General features: G+C 44.5%; 2 protein-coding genes across 2 annotated transcripts; both read right to left on the bottom strand.

Annotated features, from left to right (window-relative positions):
• Positions 1–1074: 1074 nt before the first annotated feature.
• Positions 1075–9377, bottom strand: slc13a1 (solute carrier family 13 member 1). Its single transcript, XM_051073186.1, has 15 exons — positions 9153–9377; positions 8321–8449; positions 7927–8063; positions 7646–7812; positions 7374–7401; positions 7159–7231; positions 6878–7020; positions 6682–6801; positions 6160–6258; positions 5607–5708; positions 5240–5331; positions 4939–5033; positions 3700–3861; positions 1388–1525; positions 1075–1304 (listed from the first exon to the last, which is right to left on the bottom strand). The coding sequence occupies exons 1-15, from the start codon at positions 9255–9257 to the stop codon at positions 1161–1163; spliced, it is 1734 nt and encodes a 577-aa protein (XP_050929143.1). The 5' UTR covers positions 9258–9377; the 3' UTR covers positions 1075–1160.
• A 624-nt stretch (positions 9378–10001) lies between these two features.
• iqub (IQ motif and ubiquitin domain containing) lies at positions 10002–20651 on the bottom strand. Its single transcript, XM_018705043.2, is given in 14 exon segments — positions 10002–10856; positions 12010–12195; positions 12277–12525; positions 12616–12792; positions 12906–13076; positions 13252–13427; positions 13510–13720; positions 13807–13962; positions 17286–17461; positions 17971–18010; positions 18012–18139; positions 18570–18704; positions 19941–20048; positions 20198–20651. Coding segments are annotated over 14 exon segments (2256 nt in total). The 5' UTR covers positions 20346–20651; the 3' UTR covers positions 10002–10661.
• Between the last annotated feature and the right edge of the window lie 2354 nt (positions 20652–23005).

The following is a 23005-nucleotide window of genomic DNA, read 5'->3' as shown; positions in this document are numbered from 1 at the left end:
GATTATCTCATCTTGTCTTATCTTAGTTACTTTTTATGGTTTGTATCTTAATAATACACTCATGTGAAAGAAGCCTGGGTTCAGAGGGTGCAACTCAAGTCTGCTGTGGCCTCTAGAGGCCAGTGTTTCTCACTTTAGATACAAACCATGTTTATAGAGCAAATAACCACCAAATAGCTGGTGTGTAATGTGTGTGTGTGTGATGCTGTAGTCACACTGGAGGTTTTTAATTACTGATGTTTAATTCTCAGTTTTTGGATTTCCAGGTTTGTTGAGTTTGGGTTCAGTGCTTCTGCTGCAGCTACTGACCCCCCACCCTAGTAATTATACTGTACCAGAGAACTGAGAGTACATTGCTGCTGATTGTGCACACTGATTCATTTCCATTAAAACTTCATTTAAAAACAGAGAGATGAGTTTCAAGTTTTCCCATTTTAGAGCTCTAATAAGTCCAATACAAATACAAACAAACACAGCAAAGAAATAAAGATGAACAAAAACAAAAATAACAAAGTAGTCACATTTTCAGAGTTTTCACTTTGTCAGCAGAAACCTTCATCCAGATTTTACTGATTTCATTTGTCCACTTAGACACAGAGCAGCACTCATCCCTCTGGAGTTGTATCTCCACCAGATGAATGTATGGTAAGTTCAGTACTTAATCTCCTTTCAGCTCTGCATTTGGTCTCTACCAACTCCTGAGAAAAATAAAAAGTGACAGCACCAGTGACACATTTTCTCAAGCGGTTGTTTCCCCCATCCCTTAAGTGTAAGTCGAAGAACAAAGTGAGACATATTTTTCTTATTGTCAACAAACTCCATGAAAAGAAGACACAAACAGTTTGTGACTCTCAGCTTCAGACCCATTGGTTCCTACTGAAGATGTGAAACTTGTAGCAGCGTATTAATCCACATTTGATGCTGTAGTGAGTTTTTCCAGCAGCAGGACGATGTGTGTGGTATTGAAGTAAAAATAAACTACAATGTGTTGGTTTGAATCTACAAATGGGATTTATTGACAGTAAGAAAATTAGAGAATATTATTCTGTCAGCACTCAGTGACTGAAAACCCATTAACCTAAGAAGGCTCCTTAGAGCCCCTCAGAGGTCCCTGGAGGCCCCAGAGCCTCACCTTGAGAACCACTCCTGTGGAGCCACTGTCAAGGTGTTGTGGAGTTAAAACCGGGGAGGACCGGCGCCCAGTCAGGGTACGTATCCAGAGAGAATAGTGGTACTCCCCATGTCGCCACGGCCAACAGGACGGCAAGGACGCCAATCACGTTAACACCAAGCCCCGCCTTCACCTGCAGAGACGATCAGACATGGAAGGTACAGATGAACACATGCAGGATTGTAACTAACTCTGTATTTGTACCACAGGACTCACCATATCCATGATGTGGAAGTGTCCGTAGGCAAACACGATGGCGTTGGGCGGGTTGGACACCGGCATCAGGAAGGAGAAGGATGTGCACAGGGTGGTGGGGATCAGGACGTACAGCGGGTTCACGTGGATGGCTTCAGCCTGAAGAAAGACAAATCACACAGACATCATGTGTTAATGCTTTGTGATCAAAGTGGGATCGTCAATGGTCCATCTCTTCCCACATCCAGATGTCATCCTTCCATTCTTCAGAGTAACATCAGAAAACAGCCGACTCAAGGTGGGCAGGACTAACACAAGGTTGGATTGGTTTCTTGACAACCTTCTAATATATTTACAAAATACAAAAATATCTAACTTCTTCAGGGATCGAAGGTCAAAGTCTTTGAGCTAGCAAACTTAGCTAGTTAGCTTGAAAACATTAGCTTGTTTGCCTGCTATCTGTGTGCTAAAAGGACATTACACTAAGACTAAGAACTTAAAATCACTTCTGCAACATAATACTGTCTATCTGTATGTTCAGTCTGATCCTTTCACAGTCTTTTAACCAGAAAGTGAAGCATGTAAGTGGCTCCAGTCACCAGTAAGTGGAGCACCATTGCTAAAAGTTACTGATGTGTTCAGTCACCGTGGTGATTCAGTGTACTCAGGTCAGTTTAAAGACGTGTTTATGTAATGAACATCTCTGTAGATGCCAACCTCCACAAAGGGGGCAAACCTTTCAGAGGCACCTTTCATGACCACAGACACAAACATCTGATGGTCAAAAGATAATAAGGTGTGTCTTAGTTTACAGTCAGGGAAACATGAACATTAGGGGCGAGGTGTTTGAGGAGCTGCAGCAGAATGTGGCAGTTTGGTTTTGGCAGCATAATCATGAGAACTGTGAGGCTGTAAAGCAGGTCTGTACACCTGGGTGAGTATGACTGGATGTTACCAGTCAGCTAACTCCCCACTGGTCAACATGACAGTTACAGGCCAAACTGTGAGCTGAACTTTGGACTTTAACATTACAGATGGAGGCTAACAAAGGGACTGTAAAGGGAGACTAGCAGCTCATTGACCCAAAGATAAAGTAAGACTTTATAAATCTTGCACTGACTTGTTTGTTTTTTTGTTTGTTTTGTGTAAAGGTGTGATCCACAGGTACTCTGAGCCAAAGTTAATTAATTTTTTACTAAATGTTGGATCATTGACACCACCTACAGAGCTGAGGTTAGAGGAGGGAGAGCATCTGTGTCATATTATTACATACGGCTGAAGTTTGAAGATTAACAGCAGGTGTGCAGTTCAGGTTCTCTGATTCACACAGTGAGTATAGTGTATGATATTTACTGTTTCAACAGGATTCATTTTTTTCTACTCAGACACAGAGTTCCTCTCTTTGTGTTTTATACTGCAGCTGTCCCATGGGATTTTAATATAAGATTTTTTAATATAACAACAAACTCTTTCACTTTCCATCCTCAGTGTGTAGATATGGCTGCTGCCAGCTGTCTGCTGACTGAGGATCAGTTTCTGTGCTCCATCTGTCTGGATGTCTTCACTGATCCAGTCACATTACCATGTGGACACGACGTCTGTAGAAACTGCATCACACAACACTGGGATATTAACGTCCCCTGCCAGTGTCCCAACTGTAAAAGGTTTTTCAACATGAGACCTGAGCTGAGGGTCAATACTTTCATCTCTGAGATGGCTGCTCAGTTCAGACAGTCGGCTCAACAGAAAGCCAGCAGCAGCAGCTCAGAGCAACAAGCTGCCAAACCAGGAGAAGTTCCCTGTGACGTCTGCACTGGAACCAAACTGAGGATCCTGATATGTCTGATGTGTGTCATATGTGTCTACATGCTCTGGATGGTTTTCGACTATGAGACTGATGGAAGACAGAGGATGAAATTCAGCAGATGATGCAAAAGAGACAACTGAAGCTTCAGGAGATCAAGAGCTCAGTGAAGAAGATGCAGACAGAGAAACAGCAGAAGGTGTTCAGGTCTTCACTGCTGTGAAGGAGTCTGTTGAGAGAAGTCAGGCTGAATTCATCAAGACCACCAAAGAGCAGCAGAGTTTCATTTTACAACTATAATGACAATAAAAGTCTTATCTAACCATTAAAAGGAGAAGAGCTTCAGTGTATTTTAGCTTGATCCAACACCAAGGTGCAGTCTTTATACTGCAGTTGTCCAGTGGAATTTTAATTTAAGTGCAATACAACTCTGTTGTTCTCAGGGTGTAGATATGTCTGCTGCAGCTGCCTCCTGATTCTCTATGTTCCGTCGGTCAGTCATCAGTTTACAACACCTACAAGAACCTACCAGAGGAGAGAGGATGGGGAGGAAGATGGTGATGGTGGCGGCGTTGCTAGCCACCTCTGTTACCATGGTGACGATGATGCAGGCGACAGCGATCGTGGCCAAGACTGGCAGATCACCCAGAGGTGTCATCAGCTTGGCCACCCACAATGACAGGCCTGATTCCTGCAGTTCAGAATGACCAACAAATCAACAGGCAGCTTTTGAACAAATAATGATTTTATTTTTTTGTGATTCTGCTTTTAGTTAATTTCTATTCTAAATCACTCTGCAGACACATTGTCACGCCGTGCTGAGCAGAGACTGAAAACCATTGCAGTGCGGGTTCCATTAAAGTTCCTTTCATTTATAATGAGTTGTAGGAGAGTGACTTGATCAACGTTTAAAGGCAGCTGAGCGAGGACATCTCTGTTTAACTACAACTTACCTGAGCAGACCAGCATAACAACTTCAGTGTCATCTTTAAAGTCTCAGAATTTAGACTGGCCCATCAGTCTCCTCAGAAGTATTTCTTGTGTATCTCAAAGCTATTTTTGTGTTTCATCTGTGTCATCCTGTCCTTTATTTTGTTCATTAAATTTGTAAACAAGGACAAGCATAAACTCTAAAACTCAACCTTGTAGCTAGCATGGAGAAGTGCTTGTGTAAAAACAAGTTGTGGTGTTGTGGGTGGGATAAATATTTGTCTTTGGAAGCAGTGACTTCCTCAAGTTTTACAGGTTGATTTTGTCACATCTGGATCAAGCCAAGCTAGCTGTTTCTCCTCCAGTCTTTGTGCTAAGCTACGTTAGCAGCCAGCTGCTAGCTGTAGCTACATCTTCTCCCATAAATGTAAATCTATTCATTCAAAGCAGGAGGGGATGCCTCCTTTTGAAAGAGTTAATATATTGTTTCAGGAAGTTGTAGAAATTTCAAGAATGTCAGTTTTTAATCATATGAGGTGCAAAAAGTTCCAAGATTGAGCGAGCGTGTGCACGCTAAATGTGCAGGCAGTAACTTGCCTGAGTCAGTATTCCAGGTCACATCAGTGAGTGATGACAGCAGTGTATCACTGCACAAGGTGACTACTCCGAAGGGAATGGAAGCCAAATTTAAATCAGTTACTGTTTTTGCTTGTTACAGTTGCAGTCTCAGAACTTTTTGATCACATCTTGTATTTGACACATTTGTGCAAAATCAAAAGCTTCAATAACTCACCTCTACACAGAGGAACCTACGATGAATGTATGAAGTCCAGTTTACCTTTGTGCCCTCAGCGAGTGCGAAGCCTCCACCGACCAGCAGGGCAACTTTCCACGGCATCGAGGCCTGGAACTCTTTCCAGGAGATCATGGCCGCTGGATGGAGAGGGATGAAAAATATCTTGCTCACGTCTTTTCTAAAAGACAGAAGCTGTCTCTGAACAGAATTTAACCCAAATTTACACAAACACACTAACAGATGGCGGCAGTGGAATATCAGCAGCCCCTGTTCTGCTCAGTAAAGTTCCTGTTTTTGTTAATGGAGTCTGGTAGTGATATATAGTGATGTTTTGTGTAGTTACCGTATTTTCTGGAGGGTCCATAGGCAGGTACGATAAAGAAGAGGAGACCCAGCAGCAGAGCCACAGTGGCATCGGAGATGTAGCCTGAGTTACTGCTCAAGACAAGAGCAGGAAAAAAAGATCGATCGTCAGACATGTTTTATTTCCATTGAACTGAATATTTAATGTTGTTTCCAAAAGGATCAATACTTTTACTTATTGGAGGAGGAAACAGTGAATTTATTGGGGACTATTTTCAGCAGCGAATGAATCTACATTTGGTGCTGCAGTGAGTGTTGATGGCAGCAGGACGGTGTGTGTGTGGGACTGAGACAAAACAAACTAGCAGTGAGCTGAATGAATGAATGAATGAATGAATGTGACTCACTGAGGGAAGAGGGAAGCCCAGCCCGGCACGAAACCTGGAGACCTGGTCAACCACAACAAAACCATCACCAGGAAAATCACCCCAGTGAAGATCTCCTGAGAACTGGAGAGAATGAATGAATGAACAGACATTTAACCAAATAAATGTGTGAATGAATGTATGAACATATGAATGAACATTTGACTGGCTTATTGAATGAATGGATGGAACAAGTGAATGAATGAATAAAAGAATGAATGAATGGACATTTAAACTTAATAAATGAATTACTACATGTATGTATGAATGGGTGAACAAATAAGTAAATAAATGTGTGAATGTATGAATGACTGAACATATAACTGAATAAATAAATTCATGCATCAACAAATGACCGTAACTATAAATGACTGAGTGAACATATAACAGATTTGATTAGTAAATGAATGAACACATATCTGACTGTGAAATGAATGCACCTGTAACTGACACAAACAGGAACATGCTACATGAATGAATAAATAAATGAACTGATTAATTAAGTAAATGAATGAATGAATAAATGAGTGATTACCTCATGGGTCCCAGCGACTTGTACTCGTCTTCTATCACTTTTCTTGCTGCTCTCTCTTTCTCAGATTTCTCTCCTCCACATCTCCACAGGAACCTGAAGCTGTGTGTGTGTGTGTGTGTGTGTGTGTGTGTATCCAGCATACACAGATTATATTTTTGATAAGCGACAGGGAAACGTTCACAGTGAACTCCATGATTGACTGTGATTGGTTAAAAGCACACTGAGAGCACACGGCCACCGACCAGCTAACGAGGAAGATTACTGAGCATGTGCAAAGGTCAGTGGCGCTCGTCATTAACCTGTCTGACACCAGCACAATGCTAATGCTAACATTAGCGTTCACACTCATGTCTCAGCCTCAGGTTGTGGTGAAATGAAAGCAGGTGTCATGGAGCTCTGAGATTATATCAAATGTTACACATATATTCAGTGTCTCTGCAAGATTTCTTCTTTTAACACAATGAATTTAAGTTCATTTAAGTAGTTCTTCTCCTGATTAGCGTTACAGATGTTGACACTCACTCTGAGCTGATGAAGAGCCAGTGCAGCCAGATCCATGTCAGCAGCAGCATGATTACACTGATGGGCAGGCACAGCAGCAGCCAGTTCCCAAAGTTAATGCAGCTGCAGTTTGGGTAAATCCTGAAGGTAAAGACACTTCTGTTACGTCATTCTCTTCCTTATTATTTTATTCCCCTCTCTCTGATGAACCACTCACTGGTTGAGGTACTCGGAGAAGATGAGGTTGGGCGAGGTTCCCGGCAGCGTGGTGATGCCTCCGATGTTGGAGGAGTAGGCAATGCTGATGCAAATGGCTTTACAAACCATAAGGTCATGCTTACTCCTGCTGGGAGCTGCAGCCTGCAAGACAAAACGTGTCATCGTGTGTACTAATTACACAAGTAGAAGTGGTAGTAGTACCATTATGTTAGCATTGAACCACAGTAGTAGAACTGTAAGTACCAGCATCAGTACTACTGTTTCTAGAGGTTGTAGTACCTGAGCTGCAGCAGGCTGTGACACTGGCTGTACCTGAACTGTGTCTTCAGAACCATCTGGAAGCTTCTCGTCACTGAGAAACAGAGGAACGTAGTATTAATGTGGAACCGGATGTACTGTAACAACAAGAACCTAGAACACCCAGAACCCAGAGGGACAGTGAAGGCAACAGAGCAGGACAGCAGTGAGCATTTAAAACACAATCTGTAACCTACCTCACAATTTCAATATGGTCGTCAGTTTCTGCAAAAATAACAAAATAATAAATAGAGTGCTGTCAACGTCTCTCTATTCCTATGGCACCGTGTTTCTATTCTGAGAGGTAATTTCATGGCAATCAACCAGTGTGATGCTGACAGTGACAATTATATCATTCTGACTTTTCTCTACAGAACTTTGTGTGAGTTTAGCTGCTGACTGTTGTTTGTCATCAGCTTTATGTCTGTCTACATGTTGGTTTCTTGGTCAGGCCTCTAAACCCAGGTACCATCCAGCTGCAGGTTGGGGTTGTCTTGCCCGGCACATCCGCCCTCCTTGGCCTTCAGGATGTGCTGGAGAACGGCCTCCACGATGGGCATCACCATTGTCACAGCCGAGGTGTTCTGGACCCACATGGAGAGGAAGGCACAGACGGTCATGAAGCCCAACATCAACCTGGAGACGACAACACGGAGGTCAGAGCTGTCATGTCCTCCATCTTTTCATACCGTCATTAGTGATGAGCAATTGTTTGTTTTCCAATAATTTACGCAGAGGAAGGTGGCTCACCATGCGGGGTTGACTCCCACCATGGTGACGAGCCTTAGGGCGATTCTGCGGTGGAGACCCCATTTCTCGATGGACGTGGCGAAGCAGGTGACGCCGACCAACAGGAAGTGGAAGTCTTTAAAGTACTCCTTCGCCACCTGGAGGAGAAACAGATACAAACTTAACAGCACAGATATGATGAGAGCCATGAGAGTGAACCAAAGCAATAAAGCTGAATTAAAGAGTGATCTGGAATTAAAACCAAGAAGATTATGGGTAGGTTTCTCAGTAGGTTTATCGCTACGAGTGATACCTTTCACAATGAAACACTTGATGTTATTTGATTCATTGCTGTTGTAGTATTGATTATAGCTGCTTTAAGTTGAAACTGCTTTGCTAACAGAGTTGGACTCACACTCGAGGACTTCATGATGCCAAACATGGGGAAAAGAATGGCGGGGAGCATGGCGGTCATGGACAGAGGAATCACCTCCGTCACCCAGTACGTCGCCATCAGCAGCAACACAAATGCACATTCTGCCTCCTACAGCAACAAAACACAGATAATGCTGAAATAAGACTGTAAAGGAAAAAAACATTTATCAGTTTGACATAAAAAGTACATAACGAGAAAAACCAATCAGCAACCACACAGCTGAATGTTGAAGTCTCCAGCTGCAGTTCCTTTAATGTCCACCAGATGTCACTTCAAGAAAAATGAGTGGGAAAACCACATTATTTCAATTTTCTTTTCCTGTGGTTTTCTAATTATCTCGCACACATGAGCGATAACAGGGGTCATGAGTAAACTGGTTTCATCTCACAATTACTGAGAAAAATATCTTGCTCTTCAACGTCTCGATCTTTGTCTAGGTGCGTTTCCAACTACCTGTTCCATTGCACAGTCTTTTAATTTGTACATAAAAACCTGGGTGGCAGGTGAGAATGTTAGTGTATAGAACGTTTAGTGTATAAACCCTTATTATAAATGCACCATAAAAAAACAGGAGCTAATAGAGGCTGAAAAGCTCTGTAGAGCTACAGAGATTGGAGATGCCCTCAAGCAAAACCCAAGTAAAACAACTCCCACACCTCTGACTGATTAGATTGATTTCTATAACAGATGCAATGCAGAGATGATACTGTAGGTGAATGTGTGCAGTGGCAACAAAGGTGAATGCAGTGATAAGATGAACCTTCAGTTTACTCTGATTCATGAAGTTATGGATAATGCAAAAGAAACTCACCTTTGTCCCAGCAACAACTGGAAGAGGAAGCAGCAGCAGCGGTATGAGGACGATCAGGATGACATTCCGATAGTTCCACAATCCTTTCTTCAACCTCTTGAGCATTTTCTTTTCTTTCTTTCTCCTCTTTTCTCCTTCTGGTTCCTGTTGTAATGCCACGGTTGTTAAGCTGAGAGTCTTTACAGCAGGTGATAATTGGCTCGTTGTTAGGCCGACTGGAACGTAGTGTCAGCCTGACCTTCTTTTCAGACACTCCAGCCTCAGACTGTTGGAGGTCGCAGGTTGTGTGTCCATATCTGCTGGAGTTTTCTTGAGCAAGACACTGAACCTGTGTAGTAACCGCCAGTTATCTCTGCACCAACATAAAGGTGAGATAATAATGACACACAGCCTATAGTTTATGGCACTTTAAAGGGGCAATATGAGTGGATTACATGTGTTAATGTTTGAGTTGAATGAGTTCTAGAGGAGGAACAGTTGGAGCTGATTCGTTGGAGGGTGGATTTCTTTACTTTTAATGGAGCTAAGCTAGCAGTTTCCCTCTACATTCAGTCTTTATGCTAAGCTAGGCCAAACATGTCCTGGACCTGTCTGTGCTGGACTGAATTGACCAGAAGTCACTAAGAATCAATAATAACTTGTAGACAGTTTGTAATAATTTGCACAAAGCGGTGTCAAACGTAAAACTGTACTAAGAAACTATTCCCGCTCCTTCAGAGGCTCATGTGTCGTGGATACTGATGTTTCATTTTGACCCCGGTGCATGTGGTGTCCTACTTTTTGTGCAGAATTTACAAGACAACACAAAACATTAGGGATACGTTATAATCAGTTTATCACGATTTGTGATATTTGCATTAAACAAGCCCAAATTTAAAACACAGGATATGAATGTTTACAAGTTGGAAATATATAAATTACTAAAATACTGGGCCCTCCTCTAATATATATTTCATTTCCATAATTTTACATTAGTGTGACAGATCTCAGATGTTTGCTCAGATGTCAGCCTCCGGTGGAATTTAAAAGAGTTTAAATAATAAACCATTTAACTGTGAGGAAACCATGTGTGTTTATATCATCATCATCTTGCAGTGTGGTTATAATTTATTAAACATTCTGTAAATCAGACTAAATCTATATTTGCCCAGAGCATGCAGGAGCACGCCATGACACCTGTAATCATGAGGACAATAATGTAATGTGGGGAAATGTCAACAGACACAGAGAGAGAGAATTATCTGCTGATGATGAGAGAGACAGAGTCGCTGCCACCTCGAGCTCTGCATACATCACTGCTATTAAACCTCCTCTAAGATGATCTCAGGCTGAATCTTTTAGAGGCTCTGAAAACTGTGTGTAAACGTCACTACATCCTGTTTCAAAATAAAAGCACACGAGTCAAAGCAACAGTGAAACATCTATTCAAGACTTTTGTTTTTGTTTTAGAAAATGACAGACAATGACAGTGGAAACAGCTGCAGAAGAAAGAAAACCACGGGGTGTTTGCTAACGAGCCAAGGCTGGCGTGGTGTCGGCGGCGTGCTTCGCTGTCATGGTGACGGGCTTAGAGACGAGCTGGTTGCCCAGGGCAGCGCTGGGCTGAGAGTCCAGGTACTCGGCCATGACGGGGATCTGGCTGAAGTGGCGTCGAGCCAGCATGTGTTTGTGTTCGATCCTGCGGACGAACGTCGCCTCGTACGCCTGAAAACACACACACACACACACACACACAGACTCAGTTTTTGCGTCAGCTGGAGTCAGACAAACTTTACCAGCTGCTTTTACAGTTTGACCAAACACAGTGACAGACATGGGAACAATGTGAACAGCGCAGAACCTCAGTTTTTAGTTTGGGGGTCTGACTGCTCTGTTAAACAGCTCTTTGTGTTTCATCTGTAGGTTCAGGTTCCTCAGTGTCGATGGATCAGGAGCTGGATCCTCCTCAGAGTCTCCTCCTCTCCAAACAAACAGAGCAGCTGATTCAAACCAGTAAAACTCTGAATAAAACAGTTTCAGGTTGATCGATGTTTCTCTGTGAGGATGTTGGACGTGCAGAGCAGCTGTTTACTGAAGATCCAGACGTCTGAGGACAGAAATCCTTAATCTGGTTTAAGATCAGAGTTAGGACGTTACAAAAAGAGACGGCAACTTCTAACAGAGAGAAAGTAGTCGACTGAAAGTGTTTCCTGACGACAGCTGGTGCTTAAGGAAAACCCTGCAGGTTGTAGCAGCCTGAGGTTTGTGTCACAAAAGTACTTTCCAGTGGCTCAGGAACTATATTTAAGGCGTACTCACACCAGACCTGGTTACCTTGTACTGTGCCTGAGTGTGATAGCTCTCTGGTTTCCTCAAGACATGATGATTAGAACTGAGGCCAAACAGTTCAATCCTGGTTTCGTCAGACCAGAGAATCTTCTGTCTGACCGCCGTCATAAAGCCCAGATCGATGGAGTGTTGCAGTGATGGTTGTTTTCTTCCATCTCCAGTATCTGACCTTTCTCCTCTGACTGCTCAGTTTGAGGGCCAGCTCCTGAAGAGACTGTCCTGTCTCTGAGCTCTGCAGACAGTTCTTTTGACCTCATGTCTTGGTTTGTGCTCTGATATGTCAGCTGTGAGACCTTAGACTGATGTGTGCCCAGATGGACTGCAATCAAGGTGTAGAAACACCTCTGAGATGATAAAGAGAAAAGGGAGGAATCTGAGCTGTGTCAAAGGAAAGATGAATTTTTTGCTGGAGTATTGATTGTAGATTGATTTTAGGCTGCAACATGGGGTCTGAATACTTTCTGAATGTACTGCATGTAGAGTTAGAGTTGAGTCCGTGTGTGTGACATGAGTGTAAATGTTGACAGACCTTGTGGACGTCTTGAACCTCCATGTGAGCTGAAGTCTCTTCCTTGGACAGGAGGATGCAGTTCCAGGGGCTCCAGTCTCTTTTCCGCTCCCAGCGGACAAACACCAGGTTGTACAGGTCAGTGCTGGCGTTCAGGGCCGAGCAGGACGCCCAGACCACCCTCACCAGGTACCGCAGGTCCTCCACCTGAGGAGACACGCGGCGGGGCGTCAGGGCTATCGAAACATGACAGCAAACTGAGCAGAAAACAAAAACACCAAGCATCACCTGCAGCAGGAAGGGGATCTTAGCGTCCTCGTTGAGCTGCTGCTCATCAGCTCTCAGCCTCTTCAGGATGTTTTTGTAGCAGGAGAACTCATCGCGGCTTCTGGCTATGTTGTCGAGACCGGCGCAGTCCAGGCACCGAGCGCTCAGACGGGCGCTGGCGGCTGAGCTGAAGTCGGAGGAGCGCAGGTATCGATGGCAGCTGCGGCAGAGGAACATGTCGCTCCTCAGCTTGGATGGATTCTGGGGAACCTGAGGAAAGATTTTAGATCAAATTTATATTCAGTTTAAACCTGAGAGTGTCAGACGCCTGATCTGAGAGCAGCAGGACTCTGTGCTCACCTTCAGCAGCTTGGCCACCTCAGGGTTAAACGCCGGTGTTTTGATGTACTGGAGGAACAAGGTGCAGATCCTTCTCCTCAGCCCCTCCAGACGAGCTGCTTTAACTCCCCTCGTCATCAGGTCCACCTCCCTGTCGATCAAATCCACGATGTCCCGGGTCAGCTGACACTCATGCTCCTGCACACCAATAACACACATCCTTAGAAAGTCTTCAAGTGTTTCACTGCTGCTGACTCCAGAGAGGCACAGATGTATTTTCAGGAAGACAGACCCTGAATGTGTCACAGTACCTTGACGGTGTGTTTGAGTGTCATCAGGACGTGAAGCCGCTGCTCCTCGGCGGCCGTGAACTCGTTGACGCTGGCGTACAGATCTCTGAGCTCTCTGGCTCTGATGGTGTGTTGAGTGTCCATCTCGATCAGCCGACCGTCGGCCGCTCGCCACTGATGAGGAGCCCCACACTGAAACACAGCATACTGTGAGTACTACTACTACTACCACCACAGTACTACCACTACTACAACTCTTTATAACACTACAACTTCTGCTAAACTACCTCTCCCATTACTGTGGATATTACAGTGGAGCTCTTCTGTTCTGATTGGGAGAGTTGGGGGAGGAGCAGTGACCTCTGACCTTGTCGAGGAACTTCCTGATGGTTTTGTCGTAGTTGTTGTTGTGGACGGCGATGCGATGGCGTCCGATGGTGGCGATGAGCTGAGCTTCCTGCTCCAGCAGCAAACAGAGCGCCGCCTTCCTCTCAGAGCCACACAGGGACGAGTTGATGGTCTGCTCCTCCTCACACCTCCACTCTGAAACACAACATCCATCAACATCGCTCACAGCAGGTCGACAGGGTGAGCCCCCCCTCCCCCTCCCAACATGGCTGCTCACTCTCCAGGGCTCGGTACAGCAGGTTGAAGTCTTCCCTCCTCTGTGGGTTCATCCAGCGCTGGCGTCGGTCCCTCAGCTGCTCCTCCCTCTCCTCCCTCCTCCTCCTGTCCTGCAGCTCCATCCAGGCCAGCCGCCGCTCCCGCTCCCTCCTCAGCCGCTCCACCTCCTGCCGGGCCAGCCAGCGCCGAGCGTACGACTGCAGACAGATCACCTGGGAGGACCACGACGAGACAGGAAGTCACTAACAGAAATATAACCCTGGTCAGAGTTACATTAGTTAACTCACTGTTCACCCACGGCTCTCAGCCTCCTGTCGTGGCACTCGTCTGCGCTGATGTAGTTGCCGGGGGCGACCAGCTTGTCGTTGATACAGGAGACGTAGCAGCCGATCCCGGTCATCTGGGTGGAGACGTTGACCGGACACTGCTGGGCCTGAGACTTCAGCTCCACTGTCTGACACAGAAAGAAAAATCTATTTCACCCATTCATCCGTGTTTGGAGCGAGGGATCAGACAGATGAGGCTCCCTGGTTAAAACTATTAACTTCACTCTGTGATTCTGCCTCAGGAGAGATGAGTTTCCCGACCTGCAGACAGATGAGCTGTGTGATGGATGGTGTGTGATGGTGTAGATGAGCTGTGTGATGGTGTGTGATGGTATAGATGAGCTGTGTGATGGTGATGAGATGAGCTGTGTGATGCAGGGCAGCTGTGAACATGTGGAGGCCTCAGCTCAGGTCGGGTTCACTGCAGGAGATGAGCTACATGTTCCAAACCTGTGACACAGATTGATGATGCTGAGTAATGTTTAATTATCAATGACCTTTTAAAGTCTCTCATCTCAGAGTCCAGACAGTAACTGTGCATTTACATGCACTGATCAGCTCCAACATTAAACCAAAGACACTGATCATCTTGTTATAATCCAGTGTTCTGCTGGGAATCCTCAAGTCCTTCATTCATCTGGATGTTACTTTGACACGAACCATCCTGAACATTGTTCTAGATTAAGACCCCCCCCCCATGGCAACAGGAGCCTCCCCCAGCAGGACAATGCTCCCACCACACCACAAAAACACAACAAACAGCCCAAGGTGTTGACCTGGACTCTAAACTCCCCAGATCCCAATCTGATCAAAAAGATCTTGAAGCTGTTATTTTACTGTAAAATCGATGCATAATGTTGCTTTAACTGGAGGGATTTTAAATCACATCAGCCCTCAGTCTGAACACAAACACAGGACACTGATCAGGTCCAAATTAATCTTATTCCAGCTTTATTCTAAAATTTAAAAAAGAAAAAGACGGTGTTACTCTGAACAGAAAGACAGACAGAAAACAGTGCTACAGATGACTGGAAGATGTGGACAGACAGGTTTATCTTCATTATCACAGCAGACACATGTAAAGTGATACTGTGATAATAACCACAGGTTTGAAACCAGCTGGTACCAGACCTGACACACAAACTCAGAGATGGACTGATGGTGCAGACTCCTGCTTGTCTTGATGACTGAGGGAAAACTAAAAATGTTCCCAGTGACAGTTTACAGACAGGAATATATTTTCTAACAGTCAGAGGCCAGAGGTCAGAGGTCACTGTGCTGTGACAGCTCATGAAGACAAACTGTGCACCACCATTATAATTAGATTCTGTTCTTTTTCATCTTTTTGTTCAGGTATTTCAGAGGAAACAATTAGAAAACAGGAAGAAAAAAAACATGTGGATGTGACCTGATTCTCTAATAAATGAAACGTTAAAGAGAAGCGTTGACATAACGAGCGTGGATATATGTGATGTGCTGTAAAGAGAAACCTGCAGTCCTGTGATGTGTAAACCGTCTTTACTGAGGTCACTGAGCTAACGACAGCACAGGGCAGCTGATTCCAACAGGTCTCATTACTGCAGCACCGTGTGTCTTCATGTATGTACATCGGTAATGAGCCACTGCCATCATTAGAGAGAGAGAGAGAGAGAGAGGGAGATACCTGCAGGAGGGTGGAGGAGAGTGAGTCATATACCACCTCCACCCTGTGCTGTCTCAAACCAAACAACAAACTCTCCTGTCTGATTAAAGCTGAAGGATTTTAAAACCTTTCCTTCCAGGGAACGTATCACACTCCAGGTTTACAGGAGTTCATGTTCCCGTCCAACACCTGCAAATAAATCATGATGATGAGATTATATAAAGATCAGACACAACATCACAACCGTCACTTCACTCAGCGACTCTCCGCCCACCCAGAGGGAACGATCCACTGTTTTACAGCAGAGAACCACTTCACACTCAGCTGAAAACTGTCCCAGTCCACGCTGGAGGTCTTGGACTGATAGAGCAGAACAGAACCACATCATCTGCAAAGAGCAACAATGCAATTCTGAGGTTCCCAGACCAGATTCACTCCTCACCTCAGCTGCACCTTGAAATCCTGTCCATGAATATCAGGATCTAAGACGAGGGGAAACCTTGGCAGAGTCCAACACCAATTGAGAACATGTTTGACTTTGTGCCAAGGATGCGAACACAGTTCTTACTTTGGAAGTCAAGGAGTTCAAGAACCTCGGGGGTTTGTCCATGAGTGAGGATAGGATGGAGCAGGAGATCAACAAGTGGACTGGTGCAGCGTCATGTGGACGTTGTACTGGACCGCTGTGGTGAAGAGCTGAACCAGAAGACAAAGTTCTTGATTTACCAGTTGATCAATGGTCCAACCCTCAGCTATGATCACGAGATCTGGGTAGGGACCGAAAGAACGAGATCCACGATACGAGCGGCAAAAATGAGTTTTCTCCGCAGGTTGTTTGGGTTCAGTCTTCACGAGTAGAGCTGCTGCTCCTTCACATTGTAAGGAGCCGGTTGAGATGGTTCGGGCGTCTGATCAGGATCCTCCTGGGTCCCTTCCTTTGGAGGTTTTCCGGATACGTCCAAACGGGAGGAGACCTCGGAATAGACCCAGAACTTGCTGGAGAGATTATATATCCCATCTGGTCTGAGAACATCTCAGGATCCCCCAAGAATCCTGAGAAGAGCTGGAAAGTGTTGCTGATGAGAGGGACGTCTGGAATACTCTGCCTGCTACCACACCACAACCCAACCCCGGGTAAGCAGAGGAAAATGGATGGACAACATTAAAACCTCTGACGGGCGAAGGAGGTCTGATAAATCATCCTTAGATTAAATTCACACAGCAGAAGGATTAATATACACGATCTGTACAAATGTTAAACATGAGCTCAGCATCAGTAACTGATTATTTAAATCTCCTGACCCGACCTCCATGGATCTGTCTTGTTCCAGATCATCCCACAGATGCTGGATCAGACTGGGATCTGGAGAGTTTGGAGACCAGGTCAACACCTTGTCGTGTTCCTGGAACAAATTCCAGGAACCAAACAAATTCCAGGAACCAAGGCTTCACAGCAGAACAATGTATCGTTACAAGATGATCAATGTCAGTGGTTTTAAACTGAAGCGGAGGAGAAGTCAGAATCTAATTACTGTAAAAGCGACGCTCAGCAGGGAGGTGTTTCTGTGACCGTTCATCTTGCGTCTCCTGATTCATGAAGCTCATTTACACTCTTTCTCTCTCTCTGTAATTAGATTGTTTAATTTGCACATGAAGTGTCATGTTCTGTCTCACGCCTGAATGAGAATCCTGTTTTGCAGTAATGAGTGTCCTTTAAATGCACCGCACACATCCAGCTCCATACTGCAGCTCCGCTCTCTGCTTGGTTTCAGGTGTTTTTATTTCTCTGTGTGATCTGAAGCTCTGTACCTGTGTGTCACGGCTGAAGACGACCACTCCTCTGTCAGGTCTCCTCTTGGGCAGGGTCTGGACGGCGGCGTGGTGGTACTCCGCCCCCGTCAGCCGGTGTCTGTAGCCGCCCATGAAGGCCTTCTGGTGGGGAGGACGCTCGATCTCCACCACCACCTCTTGGAATTCTCCGTCACCTGGAGGTCAAAGAGAGAGTGGGTATCACACTTTATATTTTGTAGACTATATTGTTTCAGTCGTTCAGTGTCTGGTGGTGAACGCAAAGTTGACTGATGAAAATCCTGTTTCCTGGTCCAACTTCTCGGAGTCTCTCCTGTTTCCAGATGCTGCAGTGCTGAGTCCGTGTTGTTTCAACAGATCTGAGTCCAAAAAAGATTCAGTGTCACTCTACTGCTTTTACTGTGACAAGAGAGAGAAGAGGAAATGTCTGCAGTTGATGAGTTTTGATTTTTAAATGAATAAGAAAAACAAAGTTTGACGCCACAACACGGACTCAGCACTGCAGCGTCTGGAAAACGGGAGAGACTCAGAGAAGTTGGACCAAGAAACAGGATTTTCATTTATGTCATGACTTAAGCAGAAGCAGCCACATTTATAGGAAACACATCAGGAATTTTCCTTTACTAGTTATCTGATGCTACAGTCTCAGTATGTGAAGGACGGAGCAGAGGGCGGGGGATCTCACCTGTTGGGACACGGACAGTGATGACGTCTGGCATGTTGTCGATGCTCGGGGGGGCGGAGCGGGCGGAGTGGGTGGGTGGTTGGGTCGGTGGAGCTCATCTCCATCCGGATGGAGCCGTGAGGCCGGACGCCGAGCTCCATCAGGCTCTGCCTCTCCTCCACCACCCTGCCTGGAAAACAACAACACAACAACCAGTCATGCTGTTTGTTACAGTTTATAGTGCCTCCATAACTCTGACTGACAGGCTCAGATCCTTATTCTCAGAGTCTGACAACATGATGATATGATTCCTACAGAGACAGAGCTTTTTATTAAAGAGGAAGATCCTTTTAGTTTAACCAGAAACACAGGAGCTGCTGCAATACTGTTTATGTTACTGTGTGGTACTTTTACTTCAGTAAAGTATCTGAATACTTCCTCCACCACTGAAAGTCACACAAACACACTAACAGATGGAGGCAGTGGTATTCCTGTGTTCTGCTCTGTAAAATTCCTGGTTTTGTCAATGGAGTCTGGTTTTGTAAAGGAAATATCTCCATCTTCCCAAAGAGAAAAAAAATCACATCTCCCAGTGTTTGTTGGTGGAGAAGCAGACGTACTGTCCAGAGAGACCTGCAGCACCTCCACAGGAACCCTGAGCTCCGAGGCGAGGTGACTCTTCAGCTCCTGAACGCTGAGACCGATGGCGAACGCCACCGTCATCACGTGACCCTCCGGCACCAGCACCACCTTCACTGCGATCACACACAGAGACATGACACACAGTTCTAATCATGACAGTTTCTTATGACTCAAATTTTTTCACTTTTCATGAGATTAATAGAAAAAATGTGACGTTTTATTGCTGATAAAGTGATTTTATTGGTTTTATATTCTCAGTAGTAAACGAGTTTCACATCATAAATCTCCAGTGTCCGTCCACTTGTTGGAGCCTTAATGAGATATTGATCGTGGTGTTGTATAAAGCAAGTGTCAGGTTACCTAGAAACAGGACAACACGTCTCAGGTACTTCACTTCACTTCACCAATATATTAATTATTTGTCAGTGGCAGATTTACAGCACGTTTACATCCTGCAGGTTCAAGTCAAACACAGTCCACAGATCTGATACTGTGGGTTTTATCTTTACAGTGGAATTACTCAGTATCAGTATTTAAGGAACATATTCTTTTATTTTCCTCATCCTTGTTACCACGGCAACCACAGCTTCTTCTGGACTCCATATCAATAAAGTTCCGGCAGTAATGACGTGTTTCTGTTTCCAGGTCTGAAGTTTCTGATCCTTCAGGTTTAGTTGATCAGATCATCTTCACAGATGAACACCACTGTTCTGATGTTTGAAGTAAGAAGCTAATGTTAGGCTATAAACCAACTACACCACGGTCACATGACGTCAACGTCTCCACCACTAAGCTTCCAACTGGTCATTTCATTTAGCTCTGAGCTCTTCTACAAAAGCCTTTCTTCTTAGAAAGTTAGTGAGAGTTTGAAAGAGCGTGAGTAGAAACACAACGAGGCTGTAAAGGTGGACTGGTGAGTAGATGGGTTTTCATGTTAACGTCCCCGACAACCTCTGTAGTCTCATTTAGACACTCGTTAGCAACCGCCTTTTTTAAGACACGAAAAGCTTCAAACATCAGGAGTGGGGGATTTACTGACCCATTTTATGTTGGAGAATAAAACCTGAAAATGTCTTGAGCTTGTGTTAAAACCACAGACCTTATTTCAGACATTTAACTAGAAACAAACGAGGGAACAGGAAGTGCTAACATGCTAACATGCTAACTTGACTTCCTGGTTTTAGGTCTGAGCAAATGTTTAGACCTGAATACCTTCATATAAAACTATTAAAACCAGTTGTACACCACATACAGAGTTCTTTATTTGTGGTTTCTGATCTGTTCTGTTTATTATGTTTATTTATATTGTTCAGGATCCAGTTTCTATTTTACCTGTTAATCAGTCTCACCTGTAGCTGTAGAGTTTCCGATGTTCTCTGTCTGAGGCTCTCTGAGCTGCTCGGTGTCTTCGGGCAGATCAGCCTGAGTTTCAGCTTCTTCAACAGTCTCCAGCACATCTGGACAGACCAGAGATACAGGAAGACAATAACATTACACCTGTCCAACACCAGACTCAATAAATACATTACAGGACGTCTGCAGCTGTAGAAGAAGAAGAAGCTGCACTTTGCTGTTCTGAACTCACCTGGGGTCAAAGTGGACTCACCTGGATTCGACCTGTCAACCCGCGCCTCCTCCTCATCACTCCCCGGCTCTGTGTCGTCCTCTGGCGGCCTCTCTGCAGTACCTCCACCCGGCTGTGGGTTTGTTGTGTCCTCCTCCTCCTCTGTCACCTCCTGCTCTTCATCCTCCATCTGCCGACATGACAGCTGTAACTGACTAAAGCTAGCCTGTTAGCTTCCTCACTGAGCTGAAGCTAAAGTGCTTTAAAATCTTCCGGAGCGCTGAGTCACCGTGAACAGCGGTGACACAGTGACAGACTGGTCCACGGTCAGTCCTCTAAACTTCTCCTTTAACCTCCTGCCTCTTATATTTTATTTATTTAAACTAATAATAACTTTGAGTTAGCGCAGCGCAGCTAACGCTCTGCTCCTGTCGTTATCTTCGTTTCCAGGCAACGGCAGAGTTTACACGTTGCTGTAACAACCGCAAACGTCACATTCCACTCTCGAGACTAGACGTGACGTGTATTTCCGGGTCCTCCGTGTTTAAGCGTTTAGTGGACAGGGGCGGAGCACAAAAAATCTGGGACCCACGCAGACGCGCTCCCAGTGGGCACCCCACCCCCTCCTCAGCATATTTCAACCTTTTTTTTCTTTTTTAGTTAATTTCTTTTAGGACAAAGGCTGACAACAACCTTAGTCAAAAAATATTGTTTGTTTTTATTGTATTTCGCAATAAAAACTAAAGTGTTTATTTATTTAGCAAAGTTAACGTAAATTAGATTCCAACTCATGCTAGTCCAGTCTGCTGTAACACAGAGGAAATATAATAAAACTTTAGAAACCAAAAAACACACTCTGATCAGCCACAACATTAAAACCACTGACGGGTGAAGTGAGTAACAATAATGGCAACAGCACCCCCCAGTGGCAGAGGCCTGTATATTCAGCAGTCTGAATTAACCAAATTGACTGGATTCTTCTTTCTTGGACATTGTTTCCCTGCTGAGCTGCACAGTAATAAAAAAAGAGAACTTTTGATCTAAAGTATCAGTAAATCAAGAAGACATATACTCTCTATTACTGCAAGCAAACAAATATACTGTTTAAGTTAGAACAGATGAAACCTTTAAACGATGGCTGTGCCATCTTATTTTAGTTGTTTTACAGCCTCCCTCTGTGAACACTGACAGTATAGGAGCTTTATGTTGAGCCGTACCCTGCTATTTCAGTCTGTGGGCCGAAGGAGGCGACATGGTGGCCCCTGTAAAGCTCCACTAATCTGCTGCTGGACATCTGCTGGATCCACCATAGATCAGTCATCCAGCAGCAGAGCACGAGGACCGGGGCCCCCCACAGTAAACCTGTCACACACAGGTATTCATTTAAGGGTGGCCTCCTTCTCATGTTAGCGGTTTTTCAGGATCACATTCAGACACTTACATACACAGCAGGACCTGACTGGTTAACACATCCAGACTCTTTTGTCCTGTGTAGGCTCAGATTGTTATGTTAAGTAAGTATGGACACTGATTCCTACAGAGACAGAGCTTTTTATTAAAGAGGAAGATCTTAGTTTAACCAGAAACATCACTATATATCTCTACCAGGACTCCATTGACAAAAACAGGGATTTTATCGAGCAGAACTGGAATACCTCTGCCTTGATCTGTTCATTTGTTTGTGTTATTGTGTACTTTTACTTCAGTAAAGTATTTGATTACTTCCTCCAGCACTGAAAGTCACACAGTAACACTAACAGATGGAGGCAGTGGTATTCCAGCAGCTCCCAGTAAAAGTTAATAAAAACAAAGGAAGCATGGTAATAAAATCAGGAAAAAGCAAAGAACAGTCAAAAATAACTTGAGTCAAGCTGATAAAAATCATTAAATGTCAATAAGCCAGAGTCACAAACAGCAGAAAAGAAAGCCAGAGCATAAAAATCACACCAGGAAACAATTACAAAACTGTTTCCTCATAAAAGTAGATTTAAAGCCTGGATTTCAGAGACGTTACAAACTCTGTCGTCGCCTGGCTGCCCAGTTTTCCTGTGACCAACGTTTTACAAGACGTCCATCATCTCATGTTTCTCAGACAAAGCAGTGCAGGAAAAAATAGACCCTATTGATTTTTCTTTCCACGAAACAATAGACAGTGAACTCTCTGGCTGCCCAAGTCCACGGCCTAAGCCCCAGAAGCTTGTGGGATCGTGAATGTGCGACTCCCGCCAAACATGCCAAAGACCTGGCTTAGCTCACACAATAGCACACGTAACCCGGCTATATTTAAGGCCAGCAGGGTCTCAGCAGGTGTCGTCCTACACGCCCCCCTTTACTGTACTTCTGCAGGCTGGACTGTAAGGCATCTGAAAGTAGGGCACACCTAAATATAAAAACAGTCTGTCAGTCGGACCCGTCAGCGAGCGCCGCTAACATACCTCACAGGTGAGAGTTTTTAGATTCATCTGCAAAGACATTCAGGTATCTGATTTAAAGGCTAAACTTCTGCATGGATGTTTGTTTGTCATCAGCTGAGGTGAATCTGTTCTCAAGGAATTATGGATTGTTTCTGTCTGGAAAAGGGGGTGGACACAATAACATGAACACCTGCAGGTCTGCAATCTAATGCTGTTTGTTCATCATCATCCTCTTTTTGTTTGTTTTTTAATTTTGCATTGATATTTCATTTATGTTTTCTCAGTGTGAATGGGAATCCTTGAACGATGACACAAAGGCTATGCTTATAATATGTGAACTTTTACTAGATGATATTTTATGCGTCTGTGATTTTGGAATAATTACCTCTTCATTTGGTAGTAAATGCAAAGCTCATTTTAAATCCAACATTCATTC

Source organism: Lates calcarifer, linkage group LG10, assembly GCF_001640805.2.
Source record: "Lates calcarifer isolate ASB-BC8 linkage group LG10, TLL_Latcal_v3, whole genome shotgun sequence".
In the NCBI taxonomy this organism is placed as follows: Eukaryota; Metazoa; Chordata; class Actinopteri; family Centropomidae; genus Lates; species Lates calcarifer.
This window is presented reverse-complemented; position numbering and strand designations above follow the sequence as displayed.